Consider the following 20,872-nt stretch of genomic DNA (forward strand, 5'->3'; position numbering starts at 1 on the left):
AGATGGAAGAATGACCCCCAAGCTTCACGCCTCCTCTTAAACACCCTGTCACTTCACTACCCTTGGAGGCTCGTTACCACCATCACTGTTGCCACAGCTCTTCAATCCAGGGTGCCCCTAATTCTAGGCGAAAATCTATCCTAGGTGTGTCACCTCAGTCAAGGAGCCAGTTAGAGAATTGGTGAAGGCGCTCTGTGGAGAGAGCTGGTGCTTTGGGACACACGCTTTTCCGCATGGACCATCATTCTCTCAGAGATTTAGGAGGCAGCTTGGCCGGTATTAGGGATGAATCTATATCCACTTATTTTTTACAATAAAACACACAAAACCCAGGAGTGGACCCCCAAACCCTCGCATGTGCATTCTGGCTGGGCAGTTCTGTGAGGTTCTGGAAGTCACCCTTGGGCTCCTGTGCATTCAAAGCCTTGAGGATACAGCCTGAAATTCCCCCATCTTGCATATTACCCCATTCCCTCCAGGGATCCTGGCCCCCTGAGTGGGTGTGCTTGGGGCCCAGGGGGCCTGCATGAGACATGGCTCTGTACCTGCTTTTAAGGTGGCAGGTGGACACCAGGTGGGCTCCAAGGACTTTCCATGGAAGGACAGAATGGGTCATTGACTGTGCCTTGCTCTGCCTCAGGGCCAGTGTCAGTCAGCCCCATACACACCTCCCTCCTCCTCTCTCCTCTGCTCATGGCCTGTGACATCACTGGCTGCTCCCAGAAGGCTGCCCTCTGCTCCTGAGCACGGTCTCTCTGGAGCTCTGGACCCCCTGGCAGGACTGGAGCTGGAGCAGAGTGGAGACTGTTCCTAGGACCAGACCACCATCACCCCTGGAGCCTGCAGAGGTCTCGGAAGCCCAGCATAGGAGGCTGAGACCCTCCCCCTGAAGCACCCACTGCATTGCCTCCACACAGGTAGCTCACCTGCAGCCTCATTGTCTGCTCTGCCTCCCATGCTGTCTCCATGTCTTTGTGTGGCCAAGCCAACTTCCCTCCTCCTCTGTCTTGGCAGCCTAGCACCCCTCCTGCCCCTCCAACTCCCTACCTTGCTTTGCCATCTTGTGAGCACCAGCCCTTTTATTAGACAAGCTATTATGGACATTGGGAAGCAGTGGGGTGGCTGCTGGGAATGGGGTTTCTGTTTGTGGGTTTTACATTTGGAGATGATTTGGGTTTGGATGTTGAATCTGAGTCTCCACTTCTCCTCTGAGTTCTGGTCCCTTAGAGGGGACACTCTGTCATAGCAAGGGTTTGGCTGATATCCTGAGCTCCCATCCCCCTACTCTGGCAGAGCCCTATCTATTCCCAGCTTGGCTCTCCTTTCTCCATGGCTTCGGTGGCAATTACACAAACACGAGGCAGGGATGGGGGAAGACAAAGAGCCTCAGGATGGGGGAGCTGAAGTTTTCGCTTCTGGTGAGGGACTGACTTCTAACCCTACTTGAGTTTTACTTCCTGGGTGGCCCCTGATTTTTAGGAACCCCAATCTGTGTCTCACCTTTCTTGTTGGAAAGATTTCTGCCTGCTTTCCTGGCTCTCTGGATTGATGAGAGCTTGAAAGGGAATATGTCTCTACCTCCCCGGACAGGAATGAGTAAAAGTCAATTTAGCCACTCAGTTAAAAGTAGCTCTGGATTCCATACTCTGGGAAGTTCCTTGTTTCTCCAGTGCTTGTGTCTGCTTCCCAGCTGCACTGTAATCTTCTGGAGGGCAAAAAACCTTGTTCCTTTTCTTTTCACTCCCTTCATACTGAACAACTGGCCATATGCTGATGATTAATACTTTATTCAGCAAATAATTGCCGATTAGTGAGCTGAGCCAAGATGGCATAATTCCTGCAGGAAAGTTCTATGCATGAGCTGTTTTCTGGGGTGACCTCCAGCCCTGCCAGGGTACCAGGCAAGAAAGGAGGTGGTTTCTACTTCCTTTACTTGTTGGTGAAAGCAAGAAAATCATGATGGCCCAGGAGCTGCATCTTTGACTGTTCAGAGACTCTCTTGTTTCTGTGTCTCTTCTTGTCTCTCTTGCCTCTTGTGTTCTGTGTCAGTCAGCATGCAACTCTCTCCTGTTCCTCAATTTCTTCTTTCAACATGCTTTCATGAGTGGTAGTCCAATGAGCGCATGTCTGATTCCAGACAGTTGGTCTCTGAGAGTGAAGCTGCTTCACTGCAGAATCTAGAATTCTCCAGAATTGATAGGAACCAACAACCGCAGCAGGTTAGAAGATGCCAAGAGATTTATCTTCCAAGAGAAGCCTGAACCTGATGCTTGTTCATCCTTACTTCTAGTAATCCTTACTTCTAGCTCATCCTTACTTCTAATGGATGAGACCAGAGCCTCAGTGCTGGCGCTGGAGCGGAGCCCCCATGTTTCCCTAGAGCTTCTGGAGAGTATTAAAAAAAAATAAATTAAAATCAAGAGCAAGACTCTCCCTGAAGTGCTCTGAGGAAAGTTTTCTGGTTGGTGGTTTGGAGAAACTAAGCTTAGGAGATGCATGATAGTGGAGGCAGTGTTGAACCTGGTCTCTAGGCTCAGACCAGGGTAAATGGGATCTTTGGTCATGGATGCCCTCTTCTGGATGGGCAGAATATTCTACATTTTGGGTTTTAGCCCTGTTGAATCTGAACAGAAGAGCCCTAAGCGCATCCCCCAGGGCAGGGAAGCCTTTCGAAAGGTCAATGACAACAGCAGCCCATTTGCAAAAGGGAAAGGCTGAGCATTTGGAGGCATAATTCTTTTCTACTTCCCTGACCTCTTACAATGAAAAGTGTGAGAAATGAGAGCCTTCCCATCCTCCAAACCCTTAAGATCCAGTACGCTGCTGGCCCTGTGATATGTTGGTTCATCACGGCAGGTTATAAGTAGAGAGAATTTGAATTTTCGCAGCAAACCTGCTGGCAAATTTTAGAAACCTGATCCTCTATCACAAAACACTACCATCCAAGACCATTTTGAGCAAGAGACTTCACCCAAATAACCTTGGCCATTGCAGATCCAGCCCCAAGACAAAAGAAGGAGCTCCTAGAAGGAATCCCTCTACCCAGTCTTCCCAGTTCCCGCCCTTCTGGGCAGAGCATTGGCCGGGAACATGCCGCAGGATGGTGAGATGTCTGGGAGAAGTGGGAAGAACAGGCTGGTGTAAGGGGGGAGGGGCTATCTCAGGGCCCTGCTTCCCTGCACGGGTTTCCGTGCCCTTGGCCAGCGTTCTGGGGGAGTTTCATTCAGGCATTCCTTCTTGCTCCACCTGCCTCCCTTAGATCACAAGGGTCAGCACAACTGCTCTCGAAGCAAAGACTCACCCATGAGCCGCCTTGCAAAGAAAATGGGAGCTGGGGACCCTGATTGGGGGGGGGACTTTCTCTGTGATGGGAAATGGGAAGCCAGATTTGTGTGGCCTGAGAAACCCTCCCCAGCAGGGTCCTCCATGCCGCAGGTGGGCTGGGGAGAGGGGAGGTGTGTGGACCTCTTCTTTTTATGCCCAGGGATCAGCAGTGTGAATCAGCTGGGGGGGCTTTTTGTGAATGGCCGACCCCTGCCCCTGGGCACCCGGCAGCAGATCGTGCAGTTGGCGGTCAGCGGGATGCGCCCCTGTGACATCTCCCGGAGTCTTAAGGTAGTATGGTTTACCCAGGGTTGGGGACAAGGAGCAGGGACACAGCACTCTCTGAAGGCAAGTCTGAGGCTGTTGTAGACTCTGAGGGTTTTGAGGGCTTGGGCTACTTCTGGGAGACCCTCGGGGTCCGGGGTGGAGATCTTCAGGCTCCCAGGGATAAGGCTGAATGCTCAACTCTGCGGCCTGGGTCAGTAAGGCTCGCTTTGCCTTGTAGCCTCCTTCTGCCTCAGGGACTCTCACCCTCCGCCAATCACACCATCATCTGTCCCTGCTTCTCACCTGACCCAGGTATCTAATGGCTGTGTGAGCAAGATCCTAGCACGTTATTACCGCACTGGTGTCTTGGAGCCCAAGGGGATCGGGGGAAGCAAGCCACGTCTGGCCACACCCCCTGTGGTAGCTCGAATTGCCCAGCTGAAGGGTGAGTGTCCTGCCCTCTTTGCCTGGGAGATCCAACGCCAGCTCTGTGCCGAAGGGCTCTGCTCACAGGACAAGATTCCCAGTGTAAGTGTTCTCCCCCTCCCGGCACCGGGGCTGGCAAACTGGCCATCTGGGGAGGAGAAGACCCCTTCTTACTTGGCAGTGGGGCCATCCCAGGCTGGGGAGGCAGGGCTGAGGGGCTCTCTTCTGAAAAGTGAGAAGAAAGCATGGGAAGAAAAGAGGCTGCCCTGGGAATGATGTGGGGGCCCAGACAGAGAGAAAGGATATTGGAGAAAGGATTCAGGATGTAACCCTGGGTCTACCCACCCCATTTCCTCACTCAACACCTCAACTCCCCCAGGTCTCCTCCATCAACCGTGTCCTGCGGGCACTCCAGGAGGACCAGAGACTGCCCTGGGCACAGCTCAGATCTCCAGGTGGGTCTTGGAGATGCCCCCAGGGATGCTCAGAGCAAACATCAGCATTTTACGGTTTGCAAAGCCCTTTCTTGTTCTTTCTTGTGTCACCCTCGTGGAAAGACAATAAGGAGGGCCTGGCAGGGAGTGTTGGTCTCTCCGGGCAGAAGAAAATCAAAGCTCAGAGAAGGAAATGGACTTATCCAAGTTTACCAGCTAGCTGTTGGCAGATTCTGGAACAGAACCCAGGTCCCTTGACCCTCAGGTTCACAGGATCTGCTGAGGAAGAGGAAGGACTGGACCTTCCACACCCTCCCTCTGCCTCATGCACAGCTTCTCAGAGCACACTTTACATTCTGAACCTGGACCAACCTTGCTGCTGTTTCCCCAAACACTAAGCATGCACTTGACCATCGCACTGGTTGTGCCCCCCACTCAGTGGCTCTGAAGTTAACTTCAAGGAGCTGTAAATATTCCACCAGCATGGCTCTGCCCTTCTACTCATGCCGGTCCCTGTCCATAGCCCTAGGGGCTTGGGAACCACATCATAGGAGAAGAATCACGATCACAAACCACCACAAGCCTTTGTCTCCCTTTACAGCTGTTTTGGCTCCCACCCCTCACACTCCCCATGGTGGCTCTGAGGCTCCCCGGGGTCCCCACCCAGGGACTGGCCACCGGAATCGGACTACCTTCTCCCCAGACCAAGCCGAGGCGCTGGAGAAAGGTACCAGGGTGGGGGCAGATGGTGGGTTAGAGGGTGCTTGGTGTGACCCATGGAAGCAATGCCCCTGGGGCCTGTGGGCGAGGCTATGGGTGGCCCTGGCTTGGGGAGGAAGGGAGTTTAGGGTTGTAGCAGGGGGAAGTGGAGCCTGAGGGGGAGGCCCGGGCCCTGCTCCTCTCCCTGTGCCCTTACTATGCAAGCCTCCATCTCGGCAGAGTTCCAGCGTGGGCAGTATCCCGATTCAGTGGCCCGTGGAAAGCTGGCCGCTGCCACCTCTCTGCCTGAGGATACCGTGAGGGTGAGTGAGCTCTGCCACACAGTGCACACAGACTGCAAGAGGAGAGTCTCTGATGAGAAGACTTTGGGTTCCGGCGAGGTGGAGAAGGGGGCAAGAAGGTGGAAACAGATTTGTTTGTAGCAGAAATCAGACCCAAGACCCTCCTTGTTCTCCTTCTGCTGATTGCACTCTCTTCCCCACTCCAAGCCTTTGAGGTGAGGCAGGGGACAGAGAACAAAGGCCCAAGCAGGAAGGGAGGGCATCAGGTCTGCGCTCTGGGTCCAGACCACTAAAGTGTGGCAAGAGCAGTAGGTGCCACTGATTGAGGAGCACAGCCAGCTATGCTGTTTCCGCTTCCCCCAGGTCTGGTTTTCCAACCGAAGAGCCAAATGGCGCCGACAAGAGAAGCTCAAGTGGGAAATGCAGATTCCAGGTGATTTCTCTGCATATCTATCCTTCCATCCATCCCGCCCATCCTTCCATGCGTCCATGCATGCATTGGATCCATTCATCCTTCCCCTCACCTATCCATCTACTCAACCATCCATTCATCCATCCATCCATCCATCCATCCATCCATCCATCCATGCACCACACATTTACTCGGCATCTTCCATGTGCCAGGCCCTGTGTTAGATACTCTGCATTCAGAGTCTCTGTTCTTCAGGTCTGCACTGTCCCCTGCTTACCATCCTTCTTCCCCAGTTTTTCCCAAGGCTCAGCCTTGGGGAGGAGGCCATTTAGGGTTGTAGCATCCATCTCCTCCCATCCCTGCCAGAAGTTGCTGCCTTTCCTAGGATCTCCCTGCTGCTCCCCACTCCTCCCGACTCCCTAGACCCATTCCTCCTTCTGAGTGGATCTGCTCTCACCTTGTAGGTGCTTCCCAGGACCTGAGTCTACCAAGTACCTCCCCAGGGGCCACTTCAGCACAGGTATCCAGGAAGAGAGGGGAATTGGTGACCTGGGAAGACAAGAGCTCACTGCTTCTCCCATTCTCAGTGAGGTCTGAGTTAGAATTCCTGACTGTTCTAAGTTCCTACACTGCACACTTTGGAAAGCACCATCCTCCTAGTCTACTGTGTGCATGGTGCCCTCCGGAGTTGTACAGGACACAGCCAGAGGCCAGGGGCAGAATTAGAGCCCCAGGTCTGCTGAATAGGAGCCATCACTGACAGTGTGTGTGTGCGTTGGGGGGGGGGGGGTCTCTGCTTTTTCTAGCAGTCACCTTCCAGTGTGCCCACAGCGGTCCTGCCTGCCCTTGAATCCTTGGGTCCCTCCTGCTATCAGCTGTGCTGGGGGACAGCACCAGACAGGTGCCTCAGTGACACCCCACCCCAGGCCTCTCTCAAGCCCTGCTGGGGTAAGAATCCACAATCTAGGCCTCACTGCTGCACGGTATGGGGAGGGCTTACTTCTTGACCCACAAAAGGGCAGGAATCTTCAGTCGGGGTCATCAAGGAATCTTGACACAGCTTTCTTCATTCCTTGCATGCTTACAAGGTTGGAGACTAGCACCCCCCGGGTCTATAGTACCACTGAGAGCCTTAGCAGGAAAAGAGGATGGGATTGGGATTTGAGTATATCTATCCATCATATATCCATCCATCATATATCCATACATATACATACATATATATATATATATATATATATATATATATATATACACCACCAGTGACTTTGATGGGTGGGATCACAGCAGCAAACCAAACTCACCCTCTCTTTGTCCCCGCAGGCTACCTGCCTCCTGCAGTTGAGCTCCCTGGATTCAGTCCTGCTCTGCCACACTTGTCCTTCCTTCCATTGCCCCCATTGCCAGTCTTGGTGCCCCTGAGGCCTTGCTCTGACCCTGGCCCTCCTCCCCACCCCTGTAAGACCTGAAATGAGGGAGGAGGGCCAGAGTGGAAAGGGGATGGGGTGGGGAGGACCTTCCTATGACTCTTCTTCACCTGTGGCCCTGCCTCACTGCACCCACCCCCCACCCCACCCCTGATGCAGCACAACTGTTTGGAGGAGCTGGAGAAGCCGTGCCCACCCACTACTCACACTGGCCTTGAATGGCCTCGACTTGGCAGGAATAAAAACTTTTTTAAATTAGCAGTAGTTCCTGTTGGTGTTTTTCCCATGAATATTTATACACCCACCCTTGTATTTAACAATAAAGTTTGTTCTATCTCTATCTATATGTCTATCGAGCTATCTACCATCTTTATCTTCCTATCTTTCTATCCCCCATCTTCCAATCCATCTAATCTATTTATCTATATGATCTATTTATATATGTAACTACGTATGTATGTATCTAGCTCTCATCTCTTTAACGCATCTGTATGTCTATGGAACTATCCAGTCTGTCTAATCTATATATTTATCTGTCTGTATATATACCTACTTATGTAGGTCTGTAAATACGTACCTACATTAGTGTTTGGGTGCTCACACACTGACAGGCACACCCACCCACACACCCATACACTGATGGCAGATGTCATGGGATTTCACCCTAAGTCCCCAAGGCATTCCCCCCAAATAAGGAACTTATCTTACATAGCTACAATGGCCAAGAAAATTTACAATACTTTGTTAATCTAAGAAAATACACGTTACTTCCTTAATTGTGTATGTATTTTTGGCAAAGCAGCAGAGTGGAAAAGCCATTATTCATACTCTTTTTGTCCCTTTATTCATGCTTGGGGTGGGGGGGGGCGGGTTTGCTTGCTTCTTCTTGGTAGTAAGTTCCAAGTCTTCTCAATTTTGTTTCCCTGAAGAGAAACCTCTAGGTTCCTCCTGGGAAGGGTTGGTACGTAGGGAAAAAGAGGAATAGGGGGAAAAGGGGGTAAAGAAAGGGATATCTTGAAGGGGGAGGGGCTCATTCCTCCCAGCTTGTTCCCTTTTGAAGAGCTGGGGATAGAATGATGATGGTGGGAAGCAGGTAAGAGGAGTGGGGGCAAGTCTGGTTTCTCCCATCTGGGAGGGGTACTCACCCAGAAGTTATCTCATCATCAAATACTCTAGTGCCTTGCTCTTCAGCAACCAGCCACCAGTCACATGTGGCTATATAAATGTAACTAAAATTAAGTAAAATGAGCAATTCAGCTCCTCATTCACACCAGTCACATATCAAATGCCCAATGGTCACAGGTGTCCCCTGGCTACTGTATCAGATGGTAAACATTCTAGAACAATCTCGAATTTCCATCAGCACAGAAAGTTCTGTGGGCCAGCATAGCTCTCAAGGGAAATGCCAAGGGTGATGGAGCACACCCTACCCCTGTCCCTGCTGACAGACTGCCCGGGAAAATGGGTGGGGTTTTGGGGGGTGACAATCCGCATGGTACAGTCTGGGAACAAGCCATTCACTCAGCTGTAGGACTGAGGTTGGCAATGAAGGCAGCTGCCCGCTGAAGCCCCATGGCCGAGCACATTCAAGTGGAGGGTGGATGGCCACTTGTGGGGAATGGGGGTAACAGACTATGTGGAGTGTGTGTGTGTGTGTGTGTGTGTGTGTGTGTGTATCTCCGTGCAAATGAATGCTCGTGCATCTAAGTTTGTATATGCATTTATGGAATGCTGAGGAAAAGATTCTGCATTAAATGACCCCAACGTCCAGTCTCTCTGAAGAGTGTACTGTATTCCAACTCATATCTCTGGTCTATTCTTAATGTTCTCTAGGAAAGGGATACCCTGGGCTCTAGTGTTCTAAAGCTTTGCTTGTTAGATTAAAATTTTTACAAAATTCTTTCCTATCTCTTGGGGTGCTTGGGTGGCTCAGTTGTTCGGCATCTGCCTTCGGCTTGGGTCGTGATCCCGGGGTTCTGGGGTGGAGACCCCCATCAGGCTCCCCGCTCAGCAGGAAGCCTGCTCCTCCCTTTCCCACTCCCCCTGCTCTTGCTGTCTCTCTCTCTGTCAGATAAATAAGTAAAATCTTCTAAAAAAACAAAAGAATTATTTTCTATCTCTTGAGGAGAAACATACTTACAAAAACCCGAGGTCATTTTCCTCTATGCAAATGGAATCTCTCCCATGTTGTGGTTTTAGCTTCTTTTCTTAACAGATTGAAAAAACAGGCACCCATTATAGTACGGTGCAATTTTCCCGAAGTGGGGGTCAGACATCACTGTTGGTATTTGAGAACATTTCAGGAGGCATGTAGATACTGCTTTAAATAATATTTAGTCAGAAATGAGAATATTATTCCCCTTTTGACTTCCTTTCAAATCTCATTGCACTGAAGAGAAAGCTTTCATTTTGGTCCTCTGTAACAACTGTTAACCTTTTTTATAACAGAGGGAAAGAGAACCTCTGGTTCTGAGGTTTGGGCAGGGGAGGGAAATCTAACTAGGATTTGATAACAGCACTTAGTTTTCATTGTATTTATTTTTAAGGTCACTTTCTATTTACGGCAAGTGAGTCTATTTTGTGATAGTGATTAAAATAGTCCTTTTTTATTTTAAAATATTTTATTATTTATTTGACACAGAGAGAGAGATCACAAGCCCGGGGATGGGCAGGCAGAAGGAGAAGCAGGCTTCTTTTTTTTTTTTTTTTTTTTAAGATTTTATTTATTTACTTGAGAGAGAGAGACAGTGAGAGAGAGCATGAATGAGGAGAAGGTCAGAGAGAGAAGCAGACTCCCCATGGAGCTGGGAGTCCGATGCGGGACTTGATCCCGGGACTCCAGGATCATGACCTGAGCCGAAGGCAGTAGTCCAACCAACTGAGCCACCCAGGCGTCCCGAGAAGCAGGCTTCTTACTGAGCAGGGAGATTGATGTGGGGCTTGATCCCAGAACCCTGGGATCATGACTGAGCCAAAGGCAGACACTTAACCATCTGAGCCATCCAGGCACCTCTAAAATATTCCTTTCTAAATAAAATTACTTAAAAGTTTATGTCAATGAAGACATTGATAGAACAGATGATGGATAGATGAAGGCCAAAGTTATAAAGACAGTACAAGAATGATGTTCATTGTGGAAGCTTGGTTTTGATGGAAAGAGTAGTGGACATTATAATCCCCTAATTGAAGAATTGAGTCAGAGCTCCCAGTCATGGGACCCTCACTTCAACTCCTGTAAAAGGTGGGTGATGACAGGGAAAGTACCTGTCTTGCCCAACTGACAAGATCAAAGGTGAGATGATTGGTAAATTTCAGGCTATCGAGTATCGAGGCATAAGATGTGTCACGATCATTACCCTGTGCCCATAGGACTCATAATCCCTCATTCTTTCAAAACCCAAAGGACATCTAATCATTTCTGGATTCTGCATCCTTCAGGGCAAAACTGGCTTCTCACATGATTACTGGAAAAATTCTAGTGGTCCTGTGGGGATGGGGGAAGATCAGTGGAAGCATTGGTTACCATCTGGTCTTGCCTCTTCCGGATTGAACTTGCGGGGGGCTTGGGGCCTTGGAATCCACCCACCTCCAGACCCTTATTCTGTACTGAGTCAGATGCACACAAGGGGTCTTGGGGGTGGCCTTTTGTGTATTGTTGCTCGAAACAGGTGTTTTGCTAAACTGGGTAGGGAAAGTTGTGTAACAGATATTCTCATGGATCTTGACTCTGGGGTTCCTGTTGTGTTTAGTGCAGTAGTTTCTCCTGGAGGATTTGGATTTCCATAGGTGGCATCCCATTGACCTGGAAAGGGAAGAGGAAACAGAAACCTTGAGTCAATGATTTGCTGATTTGCTGGAAAAATCTGGTAAGATCAACTGGGAAAAGAGAGAATAAAGTGATTTGTCCCATTATTATTTTTCTTTTCTTTTCTTTTTTAAAGTAGGCTCCACACCCATCATGGAGCTCAACACAGGGCTCAAACTTATAATCCTGAGATGAAGACCTGAGCTGAGATCAAGAGTCAGACACTTAGGCGACTGACTGTCCTGTTTTGTCCCATGCTTGATGAATGTGAAGTTGTATGTTTATGTGTATTTGATGTATGTGAAACTAATTTATAGGCAAAGGCAGTAAAAATTATTTTTAATCAGATTAATGGTATAAAAGATAGCATCAGAATTCAAAGGGATACTATAGTCAACAGATAAGATTTATGAAGAATTCAACTGGATTGGGGAAGGTTTCTGATAAAGGACCCTGCACTAGATTCCAGGCTGCTTACTATACATTTTATAATCATTATTTCTCATAACACAACAAAATCCTACAAGATATATACTATATTCCCCTTTTATTGGCCAGGAACAGGATTTGAGAGGTTCGTTTTTCCAGGGTCAAACAAGTTTAACTGATAAAAATCCAATGAGAACCCAGTTCAATGTCTAAGAATGAGCTATTAACCACTATGATATATTGTCTACTGGAATGTCATGGCCTGGAAGGAGCCTGCAAAATTTAGTTCCATTGAAACCCTTTATGAAACAGATAAGAAAAGAAGCCTGGTGGAATTTCATTTGATTTTTTTCCACTTTGGCCCTAGCAAAGGGCTTGTTTAGAAAACCAGTAGAGGGGTGCCTGGGTGGGTCAGTGGCTTAAAGCCTCTGCCTTCGGCTCAGGTCATGATCCCAGGGTCCTGGGATCGGGCCATGCATCGGGCTCTCTGCTCAGTGGGGAGCCTGCTTCCTTCCTCTCTCTCTCTCTGCCTGCCTCTCTGCCTACTTGTGATCTCTGTCTGTCAAATAAATAAATAAATAAACTCTTTAAAAAAAAAAAAGAAGAAGAAAGAAAAGAAAACCAGTAGAAAATGCAAGAAAGGAGTGAATATATATAGTGGGGGTCCATATCTAGATCCATATGGCTACTTAACCTTCATACCATCCTGTGAAGTAGCTATTATTCCCATTTTACAGATAGGGAAACCAAGGCCTAGAAATGTTAAAACAATTTCCCCAAGGTTCCAGGTCTATGTGATACTAAAACCAAAGCTCTTCTTCCCACAACATCCTCATGCCCTTCCAAGCCAGGAAAGTGAGGTCAGCTCTGAGGAAACAGGGCAAAGAGCAGTGAGGTGTCCTGAAGACCTGGGAACAGGGAATGATTTAGGAAAGCAAACTTAGCATGGGGAAGAGATGATGGGGTGGACGGATCTGGAGGCAGTGAGTGCTGCCGGGGAGCCCTCATCACAGTGCAGGCTTTGGGTGAAAAGCCTGGATTCACACGGTAGCAAAGGTAGTTAAGAAGGAGCAAGTGCTCAAGTCATGGTTATGGAAGTACCCAAGAGTTTTCAGGGTTTGGTAAAAGGAATGAAAGGGAGGAAGGCGAGATGGTGCTGAGATCTCGATCCAGAGCATCTGGGAGGATAGCAACGCTCTAGATGGCCATGGGGAAGGACCGGAAGAATCATCTGCAGAAGGGAGGGCAACGAGGCTGATTTTGAGAGGATGGCAGGACAAAGTCAAGTCAGTTGTCAATCAGAAAGTTGGAAAGAGAGGAGGTTAGCGCACTGGAGAAGGGTCAGAGCTGCAGACGAATATCTGGAAGCCATCAGCACTCCAGGGATCCAGGGGTGTGGGGATAGAAAGTGCATAGTTTAGAAGGCATACCCTCAAAGTTACCCGTCTTCCCTAAGAGTGGGGCAAAGCTCTGCAGATTAACACAGAGAGATACACCTGATTCTGTCCCCCTCAAGCTTGCTGGCACACATGTCAGTGTGGTCTCATCGTCAGAAACCTAGATCTGATTTCCCCTCCTTTCTCTAGCAAGTCAGTCTCCAGAAGCCCTGAGAGGAGAGTCTGGATTTGGAATAAATGTCTGGAGCTGATCTGGTTGTGGGACAGAAGTCAGTCCACGGGTGTGTTTTGGTCTCATGCTCACCCACTTCCCTTCTTTCCTTGCTCCTCAGCTCCTTCTCCTCTACCTCCTGGTCCTCACCCACTTGATCTTACCTAAAACTCCCAAATACACTCTTTGGTAATCTCTTCGCTGTCCGCCAACAGGGTGCCGCTTCGGTCGGATCGCATATAGAAGCCATTGGGTGCCAGCACCGTGAGCAGGTTGCTCCCGTGAAGCTCTATACAGAAGTTGAGAGCAAACTTCCCCCAAGGACGAAAGGTGCCGAAGGATGTTATTGACCAGAAGGATCCACCCTGTGCTGGGGAGGGAAGGGTGAAGGATGAAGTCCTCCCACTGGATGGCTAGAGGAGGCTCCCGGCAAGTGCGCCAGCCCCTCTGACTTCCCCACTGCCTATGTAGGCAGGTCCATCTGTGGAAACGTGGGAGGGCTGGGTTTGGGTCTACCAACCCACTCGGGGGGCCTTGACGTGTGAAAACAAAGAGAAACTCCATTTTTCCTTTTCTGCTGAGTAGGCTCTGAGCAGAAGACATTGGAGTCCGAGTTGGGGCTAAGGCAGGACAAGACCGTGAACCCAGGAGAAATTCACGGAGAAGAGGAGCTCCTCACCCTGGAAGTGGTAGATGCCCTGGCGGCAAGGCAGCAGGTGGATGCAGTCAGGCTGGTCCATATTGCACTTCATGAGGTCATGCTCTGAGGACGTGCCCACGTACCCATAACGACCTCGCAGTACAAGGAAGGGCCGGTTAGCTAATCGAATCCCAAATTCCTCATTGGGGCCTGGAAGAAACAGAGAGGAGTTATCTGGATGAGCTGCTTCCAGATGCTTTCCAGGAGGAGGGACACTTAATTGCAGGTTGTCAACATTTAAACAATTACTGAACACCTACTAGGTGCCAGATCTTGGGCTGGGTACTTATGAAATGTCTGTCAAAACACTTAATAGGGTGTAGAGCCCAAGAGGTTTTAATATCCTTCCTTCCTTTGAGAGGGTGGTGAATCTATTTAATCTTCACAAGACTCCTGGGAGGCAGGTGGGCTGGAAAGCACCCCCCTTGGGAAGGGAGCCAATGGAACTGGGGCTCAAAGATGTGTTTGCCCAAGTAATGACAAAAATTCATTGTCATTCAGCAAATTCAGTGATTCAGCAAATACACAGACCCCAGTTCTTTCTATTACAGCCCAGCTTCCTCTGAAAGCATCTCTGACTTGGGATAACCTGGCAGGAGGGCCTCTCTCCTCACCTGGGATGGTGGCATTGGCCATCAGCAGGCCATTGTCTATGATGCCCAAGAAGCGTCCATTGGGAGACTGCAGGATGATCTTGCCACAATTCCAGTGCACTCGGAAGAAGGTATCAGGCTCCATGGGGTGCCCATTAGCCACCACTGTTCTGTGGCGCCTCTGAAGAGATTACAGGGAGCAGACAAGAGAAACAAGAACAAAATCTCAGCTTTCTTCCCATCATTTTTATTCCTACATCCCACACACAGACTTTCTTCATTCTCCCAGGGCATGTGCTTTATGCTTTCACATCCTTTCTTTTCTTTTCTTTTCTTTTCTTTCTTTCTTTCTTTCTTTCTTTCTTTCTTTCTTTCTTTCTTTCTTTCTTTCTTTCAAGATTTTATTTATTTAGTTGACAGAGAGAGAGAGAGAGAGCATGCACAAAAGCAGGGGGAGTGGGAAAGGGAGAAGCAGGCTCCCTAGGGATCCTGATGAGGGGCTCTATCCCAAGATCCTGGGATCATGACCTGAACCAAAGGCAGATGTTTAACTAACTGAGCCCCCCAGGTGCCCTGTTTTCACATCCTTTTTGGAAAACATATTGTGGTCTCAGCTCCCCCCTCTTCCCCAGTCTTGGCTATATCCCAGAGTCCATTATCAAAAAAGGACCTGGATAACCACATGGAGAGAAATAAACCTCAGCCCAGATACCAAAATAATTTTCAAATGGATCAAAGACATAAAAATGAAAGCAAAACCATAAAACATCTACAAGAAAACCTAGGAGAAAGTCTTTGCAACATTGGGGCAGGCAAAGATTTATTGGAACCAAAAAATCACTAATCGTGTGCAGAGTGGAGAAACTGGACGTCATCAAAATAAAAAACTTGCTGCTCAAAAGACACTATTAAGCAAATGAAAAGGCAAGCCACAGGTTCCGAGGAAACACAATACCTGTATTTGGCAAAGAACTTGCCTTTAGAACACAGAAAGAACTCTTGACTTTAGAACATAAGAAAGAATACTTATGACTTGATCATAAGAAAACCCAGTGGGCAGAAGATTTGAACAGACACCTCACAGAGAAGATATACATATGGCCAATAAGCCCATGAAAAGATACTCAATGTTACTAATTACAAGAGACATGCAAATTAAAGGCACACTAAGATGTCACTGCACTTCCATTAGAGTGGCTAAAATAAAAAATACAGACAATATCAAGTGTTGATGAGGAAGTGGAACAGTTAGAACTCTTATACATTGCTGGCAAGAATGTAAAATAGAATACTCACTTTAGAAAACTATTTAACATTTTCTTAAAAATATAAACATGGGGCACCTGGGTGGCTCAGTTGGTTAAATGTATGCCTTTGGCTCAGGTCATGATCCCAGGGTTCTGGGATCGAGTCCTGCATTGGGCTCCCTGTTCAGCGAGGAGTCTGTTTTTCCCTTTCACTCCACCCTTCCCCCCACACCCCTGCTTGTGCCTGATCTCTCTCTCTCTCTCTCTTTTTCTCTAGCTTGCTCTCTCAAGGAAATAAATGCAATCTTAAAAAAATTAAAAAATAAAAATATAAACACACATTTATCATGTGACACAGTATTTCTACCCCTAAGATTACTGAAAGTACAGACCCACAAAAAAACTCGAATGCAAATGTTCCTTGCAACTCTACTTTTTAAAAGATTTTATTTATTTACTATGAGCAGGGAGCCTGACATGGGGCTCCATCCCAGCATCCTGGGATCATGACCTGAGCTGAAGGCAGAGGCTTAACCGGCTGAACCACGCAGGTGCCCCGCAACTTTATTCACAATAGCCCAAACTGGAGAGGACTCAAGTGTTCATCAACAAGTAAATGGAGAAATAAATCATGTGTGTGTTGATGAGTAGTAGTATGGGAAACGGCTCAGCAATAACAGAGGATAAACTACGGATACATGGATCATGAATCTCAAAAATATTATGCTGATGAAAGGAAGAATACACAGGGTGCCATGGTGTGATTCCATTCATGGGAAATTCTAGAGTAGGCGACTAATCGGCAGCGACAGAACAGTAACGGGTGGAGGGGAGGGCAAGAGGAAAGGGGGACTGACTACAAAGGGGCAAGAGGGAATTTATGTAGTGATGTAAATAATCTTTAACTTGTGATTGGGTGTATAAATGTGTATATACATGCACGAGTGTATACATTTGTCAAAACTTCTTGAATTGCACATTGAAACGAGTGCAGTTGATTGTATATAAATTGTGCCACCATAAAATTGGTTTTTCTTTCTTTTTTTTTTTTTTAGATTTATTTATTTATTTATTTGACAGACAGAGATCACAAGTAGACAGAGAGGCAGGCAGAGAGAGAGGAGGAAGCAGGCTCCCTGCTGAGCAGAGAGCCCGATGCGGGACTCGATCCCAGGACCCTGAGATCACGACCTGAGCCGAAGGCAGCGGTCTAACCCACTGAGCCACCCAGGTGCCCCTCTTTTTTCTTTTTTTTCAAAGAGGCCCCATTGAATGAAATTGGGCCCATTGGTTAAAAATTCACCAGGGTCTCCACCCTTGTCTCCACCGTCCTCCACCTCAGCCTCTGGACACCTGCCTTGAAGAAGGAGAAAGTATGTCTAGAATGGGAGAGCTCAGAAATGAAGGATTCCCTCGCTCGGAAGGCCAAGGTCTCACCTGGGCTAGGTAGCAGCCATTGGCTGCACGAAGCTGCAAGGTGGGGCTCTCATCATCGCATTCAAACTGGAACAAGGACATTGGGGTTATGTGCTCAGAGGCAGCGCATACCTCAACATCTGCAGAGAAAGATCATGTCAGAAGGAGCTAGAGTCTGGTTTCAACCTCAGTCTCAGCCCCTCCTCCACACCTTCTGTCTGGGTTCCCTCTGGTTCCCCTCCTCAGCCTTTACCACCTTCTGCAGACCACAGGAGCCTGGAGAAGACCCAAGCTATTCCCTGAAGTCCCTGTCCCTGCCTTATCACCCTACTCCATGGCCTAAGAGATCCTGTTGGGACCCTAGGATCCTCCTTATCAGCAGCTTCCAAAATATCTGCTGCTCTCCAATACATTTTTCTCTTTCCAGGAGCCAGCTCTCCCTCCCTCCACAGCTGTCCTAGACCCAGCACTTGCCATAGACGATGGAGAGGAACTTCCGAGTCTTGGACCTGAGGCTGACCCAAGTGGGACATCGCTGTAGGACGAACCACTCCTCACCCCTGTGGGGATTGGAGCCCAGGCCCAGAAGCAGGCGTGTGCCCTGCGGGTACAGCATGCCTCCTTCTCCGTCGCTCAGGGCCACGAGCCCTCCCGGCCGCACCTGCATGTGAAAAGCCGTCTGTGCTGAGGGTTGGGGTACCAGCCGGTCTACGTGGGACAAGAAGAAGTGTGTTGAGGTCTCCAGGTGGTAGCATCCATCTTGGAAATGCAACAGGAAGCCACATTCCTCCAGGCAGGGAACGGGCGCATCCACCCAGACACGGCCCATAGTGGGGTCAGCCCGGGCATAGCAGTGGTTCACAGGGCTGTAGAGGATCACGTGGACGTGCAGGGCCGGACGGGGGGTCCACATGTGGTAGGCTGAGAGGACCCTGGAGTTGCAGAACACATCTTCACCGTCAGACTCCAGGTAACGGCCACTAATTATGCACTGGAGGGTCCACTTGCCATTGCGGTGGAAACGCAGGAGGAAGCACCCGTGGTGGCTGGTCCTGGGCCGGCCGTAGCATAGACTGCCGTCTGCCTCGCACAGGAGGTAAAGGCCTTGCAAGCCTCGTAGTCGGACCACCGCCTGTGCGTCATGCTCATTGCTCACCAAGATCTCCCAGGTCTGGAGGCGGTGGGAGGGAGAGGCAGGAGATCAGTATTGCCGAATGACCAGGCCAGGGTGTCCAATGCCATCACGCCTGGCATCACCCTAGGACCTTCATGGCGACCAACCCCCTTCCCCTCCACATCGGCCTCCACGGAGACTGCCAGCTTTTCCACCCTCTCATCCAACTGATCAAAAGATTTCAGGAGACCTCTCCTACTGGAATCAGGGCGCTTCTCAAGATCCCAAGAAAAGTTCTAAGGACCTGTCTCTCCCAGCTCACCGAAGGTACAACTCCTTCTCTGTTACTTGGTGGCTTCCTTCAATGCCTAATTTTCTAAGAAGTGTTTTGGTTTAAGTTTGACTTCTCTCTTCCTCACTGTTGCCCCTGGAGAGCATGTTAACTAACACTCCCCTCCCCAGAGCCCACCTCCCCAGCAGGGCAGGAGAAAGTCAAGACCTCTTACATTGGGGTGGGCAGGCCCAGGCTCCAGGGATAAGGATTCCCAAACCACAACCCATAACAGAAAAGAATCAGTCCATCCCTACCTGCACTGCCCTCCACTACCCCCCCCTCAACCCACCGCAGCCCCTGGCACGCTGGAGGCCCACAGTCCTGCCTTCCAGCCTGGGCTCTTCACCTCTCCTCTTTGTGATGACACAGCCACCTGGTGCTGGGGTGGAGGGAAGAAAGCAGCCAGAGAAGGCAAGGCAGCAAGGGCTGAGGCTTTGCCTCTCGGAACAGGTTGAGAAAGGGGGAGAGGGAAGGATCGAGACCTGTGAGCAAAAGCCTGGGGTAGGAGGGTCTTGGGCTGGTAATGGCAAAGGCTAGGAAAATGATAGCGAGTGTACCCCAGCCACCACACACACACACACACACACACACACACACCAGAGCTTGGCCACTAGAAAGAGGACTCCCGTACTGGTTTATCTGGTTACCTGTCTCCGGCCCAAGCCCTTTGCAGTAGCAGTGACCGTGTTCTTATATGCCTCAAAAGTGAGGTAGGATCCTGCCCAGCTGATGAGCCCAACCCTTAGCTCCTCAGGCTTGGGTCTTCGAGTCCACTCCACCTCCTCCATGGGGCCGGCACCACAGGTGATGACTCTGTCCGGCCCAGCCTTCCCCCCAGTGGTGCAGTTCCACAGGCCATAGGGCCTGGAATCAGGCCTGTAGTACCCACCAGAAGACGTTCCCAGAGGGAATTTCTCAGGCAGAGGCTGGCCTAGGGCCCAGCGCCTCTGTGACCCGGGAGCATTGTGACTGTGAGGGCTGCCTCTTATCCATAGTGGGGAAAGGGCACTGGCCCGGCCATGGTCAATCCGCAGCCCAGAGGAAGTGGGTCTAGGGCCTCTGGCGTCAAGCTCCCTGTGCAACTCCAGGCACCAACAGAGCTGAGCTAAGACTGGGAATCAGAACTCCAACCTGGGCCAGTGATAACCTGTGACTACAGGCAAGTGTCTTCCATTCTTTGCTTGTTTCTCGCTTTAATCACAGGATAAAAACCAACCTCTTTCCTCCTCACAAAGTGAGGTCTGCTTGGCTCCCTTGGGACTCAAGTGTATTTCGAGTTCAAGATATGCAGGAAAAATTTATTAACTTTTACAGCCCTTGAGAGAATGAAGCCAAAATGTCTCAGAAGATGCTTTTCAGGGGATGTGAGAAAACCCTAGATAAATAACCAGCAAGGATCAAATGACTCATTTTCATCAGGAAGGGTTGGCTCAGAACAGGGGAAGGGAAATGTCCTAGGTAGGGAGAGCCCTGGGCATCTTCCTCATAATCCCCTGCCTCACTGTTCCTAAGGATCCCAGCCCTTCCCCTCAAAGGGTACCTGTTGGCCAACAGCTTCTGGGACTCACTTCCTACAAAGCTCCTGGAGAAAATCAGGCCAGTAGCTGGAGAAACTGACCACCATGAAAGGAGAAAGGCAAGAAGAAATAACGGTGGCAAAGGCAGGTTTTGTTTAAGCTTTGCAGGGATTCGAAGAACGGGCAGAGTGAACCACACCTGGAGAACCACCTACACTCCTGGTTCCATGCACATACTTTCCCCTTCCCGCCGTGGGGGCGAGGTGGTACAGGGCCAGAGGTGTCTTTTAGGTAGAAAGAGTTGCCTCACACGGTGCGGAACTTTAATCCCCAAGGATTAGAAGAACCCTATGGTGTTTCATAGAATAAGGCTAACAGAGTAGTCGTGACAGAATCACCTGTGTAATTTCTAAGATGCATATTCTTGGGCTTCAGATCAGTCTTAATGAGTCATATTTTCTGAAGTGCCCCTCGGGGTGCTCTTGTTAATAAATACTGCCCCCCAATTTTAATGTTCACAGTAATCTTTAAGAACCACTATTCTAAGTAGCTAGGAGATGGAAAGGCCCAGGATGTCAGAGATTTACAGAATCATGAAAGTAGATCCCCTCAGCAAAGGCCCCCTGGAATTGGGGAGCGCTTGTAGCCTCAAGAATAAGGAGGGCGAAGCTGAGCTGGATGAAGGGAGCCGGTGTGTGCATGCGGTGGGGAGGGGGTCGCTCTGTAGTCTCCACGGCTCTGAGCTTCCTTCCTATCGCATTGTCCCTTTGTATCCAACAACCCAGTCCCCTCACTTCTAGGCTACAGACAACACCATG

General features: G+C 49.4%; 2 protein-coding genes across 5 annotated transcripts; one reads left to right on the forward strand and one right to left on the reverse strand.

Moving 5' to 3' along the window:
- Positions 1 to 756: 756 nt before the first annotated feature.
- Positions 757 to 7,376, forward strand: PAX4 (paired box 4). Of its 4 annotated transcripts, none has more exons than XR_014301279.1 (11): positions 757 to 917; positions 2,995 to 3,103; positions 3,485 to 3,615; positions 3,904 to 4,119; positions 4,397 to 4,472; positions 5,053 to 5,178; positions 5,391 to 5,473; positions 5,816 to 5,885; positions 6,329 to 6,455; positions 6,696 to 6,812; positions 7,188 to 7,322. XR_014301279.1 is itself a non-coding variant. In XM_082693317.1 (11 exons), the coding sequence occupies exons 2-11, from the start codon at positions 3,091 to 3,093 to the stop codon at positions 7,284 to 7,286; spliced, it is 987 nt and encodes a 328-aa protein (XP_082549443.1). In that variant the 5' UTR covers positions 757 to 917; positions 2,995 to 3,090; the 3' UTR covers positions 7,287 to 7,376. The 4 variants fall into 4 exon arrangements, 3 of the variants coding, with proteins under 3 accessions (XP_082549443.1, XP_082549444.1, XP_082549442.1); XM_082693317.1 differs by having other exon boundaries at positions 6,329 to 6,384; positions 7,188 to 7,376; XM_082693318.1 differs by lacking the exons at positions 6,329 to 6,455; positions 6,696 to 6,812 and having other exon boundaries at positions 7,188 to 7,376.
- Positions 7,377 to 10,395: 3,019 nt separating this feature from the next.
- FSCN3 (fascin actin-bundling protein 3) lies at positions 10,396 to 19,501 on the reverse strand. Its single transcript, XM_082694088.1, has 7 exons — positions 19,185 to 19,501; positions 17,564 to 18,260; positions 17,111 to 17,229; positions 14,448 to 14,607; positions 13,813 to 13,983; positions 13,298 to 13,498; positions 10,396 to 11,093 (listed from the first exon to the last, which is right to left on the reverse strand). The coding sequence occupies exons 1-7, from the start codon at positions 19,323 to 19,325 to the stop codon at positions 10,903 to 10,905; spliced, it is 1,680 nt and encodes a 559-aa protein (XP_082550214.1). The 5' UTR covers positions 19,326 to 19,501; the 3' UTR covers positions 10,396 to 10,902.
- Positions 19,502 to 20,872: the final 1,371 nt, after the last annotated feature.

This window comes from Mustela nivalis (genome assembly GCF_964662115.1).
Source record: "Mustela nivalis genome assembly, chromosome: 12".
NCBI lineage: Eukaryota > Metazoa > Chordata > Mammalia > Carnivora > Mustelidae > Mustela > Mustela nivalis.

Coding starts and splice junctions, on each gene's coding strand:
- PAX4 (XM_082693316.1), top strand. Junction 3,616..3,903: donor ACATCTCCCGGAGTCTTAAG/GTAGTATGGTTT, acceptor CACCTGACCCAG/GTATCTAATGGCTGTGTGAG. Junction 5,886..6,328: donor GTGGGAAATGCAGATTCCAG/GTGATTTCTCTG, acceptor CTCACCTTGTAG/GTGCTTCCCAGGACCTGAGT.
- FSCN3 (XM_082694088.1), bottom strand. CDS start 19,325: ATGGAGGAGGTGGAGTGGACTCGAAGACCCAAGCCTGAGGAGCTAAGG. Junction 17,230..17,563: donor GTTCCTCTCCATCGTCTATG/GCAAGTGCTGGG, acceptor CTTTCTCTGCAG/ATGTTGAGGTATGCGCTGCC. Junction 14,608..17,110: donor ATGGCTGCTACCTAGCCCAG/GTGAGACCTTGG, acceptor TAATCTCTTCAG/AGGCGCCACAGAACAGTGGT.